Here is a 5,193-nt window from a genome sequence, read left to right as displayed (position 1 = left end):
AGAGAAAGTGATAAATTATATTAATTAAAAATAATAAGCATTTAAGACGGGTTTTCCGAAAACCGTCCTTGTTTTGAAATATTCCAAGGCGGTTTTCAAAAACCGTTTTTAAAATATTAACCATATTTACAACTTTGCCATTGTGATATAAACAAAAACGGTTTTTTATAACCGACTTAAATACCCTGTCATAAAAAACAGTATTTTTAGTAGTGCATGCATCTTAGCTTATAAATTGCAAGTTATGTCTTTTAAAATGTCAAAACATGTCATTATTATGATCAGTATGAACTTAAGATAATTTTTTTAAAAAATTTTCCAGCGATAATCTATGTTGTCATCCACCCTTTGTTATTTTTAAAATATCCTCACACAGATAGATTGGAAAGTTTGACATCCGCCCCTTGTTATGGATATTTATACACTGAAACGAACCATGTTAAGTGTAAGCATGTTTTTAGATATTAGTGATGTCCCTTAAACATGTTAAAGAAAAAAGGAAATTAAGTGCATGCTTTACAGTATGATTGATTGTCAAATCATTAAATAGCCTGAAAAGATAGAATAAATGTGTCATTAATTTTAACACAAAATAGCAAGCTTGCCATGTCAATCAAACATATGTTATTGATGGAAAATATAGGCATAAAGGAGTTCATTCCACACATCAGGCACACCAGGGAGGCACCAATGTATGCAATCTGCATAGCTATTTGGGTTTGCTATCTGTTCTTGGGTTAGAGCATCCCACTGCTTCCTGTAGATAGAAGGGTGTCCTTCTTTTCTGTATTCTGAGAGCTGTGTGATGTTTAGCATTTGAACATTCAAGCCTCTTGCTTTCAAATCATCAAGAACGTTCTCCACCATATGCATCATCTTAGGATCAGAACCCTTCCCCCAATACCCTTCTTCTGCAATCATTTCGGTTTCGCTGTAACAATTGTTACCCTTAGCGGCTCCCCATTCCTCAGCCCTGCAATTTTATTTTATTTTTCAATTACAAATCTAATTATATTCATTGATTGTAATATAATTACAGAGCCATTGCTTTATATATAGTTATGCACTGATATGTAATCTTGTATTTAGAGTCGTTCATTTGCAGTGAAAAAAAGTTAAAAATAAATGAAATAAACAGTAAAATAATATATAACTCACATTTTTACATTATATTTTAATTCAAAACTTTTATCTTAATTTATTTTTATTCCATTTTATTTCATTCTATCGAATGGATCCTTGGTGGTATATTCGCAATAGTATGAAGCATATATTTCAATATTCTTGGACTTGGACAATTGTCTTGAAGAACTGAGATTTGGATTTGATTTTTAAATCATTGTGATTGTATCAATGCTTATTAGCATTTGTAACAAACTAATATGTATGTATAATATTGCTGTTGCTCACAAAACTGTTACCAACTGTGTGATTGTTAGTTAATTTAAAGTGAATTTGTTGAGTGTTGGGAAACAGTAAAACAGCAATGATAACAGCATTTTTTTTTTTATAAATGATAACAGCATTTTTCTTTTCTTTTTTATAAATGATAACAGCATTTTTCCATCGATGAGTCCATTGTGTTCTTATATATATACAATATAGAACAAATCATTAAAAAAAATCTTCGAAAAGTTTCTACCAACAAAAAACACCTAACATCAACGGTATTCACCCGAAAAGCAAGATAATTTTACTTTTCGTAGAATCAATTCAACATAGAAACGTGAAATTTGATTTTGAAAAATAATTTATATATAACTGGTCAATATTTGAACTTGTTGGATATTTTGGGGGGGGGGGGGGGGGGGGGGGTCCACAACTGATATTTAGAATGTCTTCTGAAGTTTAGGATAAATAGGCCCAATTGCATGTGCATATAATTGTCAATGTAGTTCTCCCTCTCCTCTCTCTCCCTAGGAGGAACTGTATGAAATTAAAAAATGCTTCCCCAGCATAAAAAAAAAAATCTAACATACTTAATTAATCATTGATCATCACGTCTAATTCTTATTCAAGAATCACAAAGGTAAAATAAATGTGAAACATGACTTAGCCAGTGATAAAAAAAAAAATAGAATTTAATAATTATGGATAGTATAAAACTATTTTATAGTATTAATTTATCACAAATTGTTCCTGTTATAATTTTTTTAAAATGATTATGATAAAAATTTAAAAAAAAACTTATCATATATAATAATTTATGAATAGACAAGTAAAATTATTTTATATTATTAATATATCTCAAAATTGTGTATAAATAAGAAAAAAAACATGCAGATAATATTAATTATTTATGATAAATGAATCTTAATGCATGATTGTGAGATGGCATCACTTTTTTAACTAAACTCAGATGCACTTGTCTCATAGATATTAACATATATATATATATATATATATATATATATATATATATATATATATCGCAAATATGATAGCTAGAGTTGATTTGAGTATACCTTTCATGAGTGGGTGACATGCTAACGAAAAACAACTGGGTCTTGTTCCGATTGACATGGACTTCCAACCAATCAGACCAGGTCCTCAGGGCCATTTCATAGACTCTCAACATTTCAACCCCTTTGTAGACACCATCTGGGTCTCCAAATGATCCCCATCTGTTTGTTCAATTAAATTTGTCTCAATCAAAATCAATTTGTAAAAGTGGAGTTGGATGAGTGATTGTGTGATGAATAGTACAGTATAATTTAACACAATCATGCCATGTGGTGGTTGGAATTGAAATTGGAGCTGTTGACATGCAAGTTGATCAAAAGGAAGTGATAGTTAGGTTAATTAAGTGCACTTACAGAACATTCATTACAGGCCTTCTCCACCAGAGATAAGTGTTGAAAACCAGAAAGTCTGCATCAGTCCAGTACCTGGCATGCTTTTCAATAGCCTTCACTCTCACTGTTCGTTCTGGTACCCTATGGTTCACTGGATCATCTGAGTTTGATTCTACTAGTAATGGGGACCAATAGTGCTCAATACTTGCATTGTATTCCTTAATTAAAAACATTTCCATTAGTCATATTAGCTACTTAATTATATAAATAGGTTCAAATGTGATAATAAGGTATTTTATTTTTTAATTTTTTTTATAAAAATAAAATAAACAGTGGAATGCATGGATTTGAGGGTACCACTGTTTATTTTATTTTATCTCTCTTTCTCTAAGAAGCCTTGGCACAATGGTATGTTGCTTTGTGACTTTGAAGTCATAGGTTCAAATTAATCTTAAAAACTGTTTCTTGCAGAAATACGGCTGAATGCATCTATTCTCTCAAGAAAAACAATTTATGAACAAACAAAGGCTAATTGACACACTTAGATAGAGAAAGATAGAAAAGAGAGAAAAAGTGTAAACATAATAGGTGATGTGATATAATAGAAAAAAAAAAGAAATAATAGGGTTTAATGAAATATTTGATAAAGGAATGTTTCTATATACATACTACTCATTATTCTCTCAAACCCTATGATGCAGAGCCTTGATCTGTACGTATTGGCTTTCTCTCTCTTGTTAATTATTGGTTTGATTGAAAAAAAAAACTTACAAAAGTTATTCCATAAAAGTACAATTCTATTTTTACCAGATATGTTGTCAAATAAACCGAAAAGAAAAAAGAAACAATTTGTTAACTACATTTCTACTCCTATGTTTGCTACGAGGGTGAGGACTTACTTTGGCCTTGAAAATGTTTAGTGAACCATTGGCAGTGGAATGCATGGATTTGAGGGTTTTGGGCAGTACAGAGTCAACAAGGCAAACCATGGAAACCCATTGGCCTCTGATGAGTGAATCCCCTACGAACACAAGCCTCTTGTTCCTTAGCCTTTCAAGCAATGCTGTGGCGTTGAACCTTATTATAACATAGAAAGAACCACATTCCACAAAGCTCAAAAACATAGCCAAACCTGATTAATCATGTATATCATACACGTAGGTATGTATAAAATATAACAATATTAAAATATATCATGGGGAAGAAAAATTATTATATGGTCTGAACTATTGCCTATTCATTGTTTTGGTTAATCTCTATGTAATACATAGCTGAGTTTTATTAACTTTTTTCATAAAAATAAAAAATTTCAACCAAGTGTGGCTCATAGAGATTACGTATAGAACTAAAATTTTAAAAAATTAACAGTTTGAAACCACGATTTTAGCAGTAATGTTAAGGTTTTTGGGATGTTTATGACTGTAATGAATAATGTTGATGTATCGGCTGCATTTGTTTGTAATTTTTACAATATCAAGAAATATAAAAAAAAATAAACACAATTTCAATTTGAAACCCTTGACCGGAACCATGAACACATGGTGATGTGGACCATACTATAATTTCTAAGGGGGGAGAGGAAGAGAGAAGAGACACACACCTGGTAAGGTCACAGTGGTGAGGCTGCCACCTCCAATTCTGGTAACTCAGGTCCTTCCTTCCAAACTTCGCACAAGCCAACTGGTCTGACATGAACGTGCATTCCTTCTCTTTGTATAATGGATAAGATTCGTTATCAAAAACCCACTTACCATAGAACAAGTCACACTTTGATGATGATGACGACGACGACGAATTACTACCAGAAGCATTTATTTTTGGAGGTAAATGTCCTCCATCCTGTCTTAGACAAACGGTGGTGACAACTACAAGAGTGGTTAAGATGGCTACAATAGAATGAAAGGTGTTTCTAACTCCCAAAGAAGTCCCTGCTAGCACTATTTGGTGTGTATTTGCCACTTTCATTTTGGCTTCTTTGATCGTTATTCCTCTTCCAGCAGCACCATCTCTTCCTCCTTTTTGAAGCTTCATTGGAATAATCGGTTGGTGAGAAAGGTTTGTATTCTAGCTTAGCCAACTTGTCCACTAAAAGTATTAGGTAGAGTATGATGCACTTCTAAGTTTTTTGTTGTTGATATATTCCCAGAGAAAATGGTACCATATAAGTATACATTTGATTAAGAAATGGCAAAAGATTAATAATTTAAAGAAGAATCAGACTACTTTTGTAACTATTTTTAAACATGGATTTTAGTTTTTAAATATAAAAATTGAACTTTGTTAACCTAATATTTAAATATTTTCTGTAGACACCGCAACAGTGCTGCTAGATTTGCTCCCAGTATACTGATTAAATAACTTCGTCACTTTATTTTTATTTTTTTAAATGGTAAAGTTA

The 5,193-nt window shown here is 31.6% G+C and overlaps 1 protein-coding gene across 1 annotated transcript; it reads right to left on the bottom strand.

Moving 5' to 3' along the window:
* Nucleotides 1-515: 515 nt before the first annotated feature.
* On the bottom strand, nt 516-4,786 carry LOC100792755 (uncharacterized). Its single transcript, NM_001255677.2, has 5 exons — nt 4,396-4,786; nt 3,695-3,872; nt 2,817-3,013; nt 2,466-2,624; nt 516-973 (listed from the first exon to the last, which is right to left on the bottom strand). Exons 1-5 carry the CDS (start codon nt 4,758-4,760, stop codon nt 625-627), a joined length of 1,248 nt encoding a protein of 415 aa, NP_001242606.1. The 5' UTR covers nt 4,761-4,786; the 3' UTR covers nt 516-624.
* Nucleotides 4,787-5,193: the final 407 nt, after the last annotated feature.

This window comes from Glycine max, chromosome 7, assembly GCF_000004515.6.
Source record: "Glycine max cultivar Williams 82 chromosome 7, Glycine_max_v4.0, whole genome shotgun sequence".
NCBI classification, from domain to species: Eukaryota; Viridiplantae; Streptophyta; class Magnoliopsida; order Fabales; family Fabaceae; genus Glycine; species Glycine max.
This window is presented reverse-complemented; position numbering and strand designations above follow the sequence as displayed.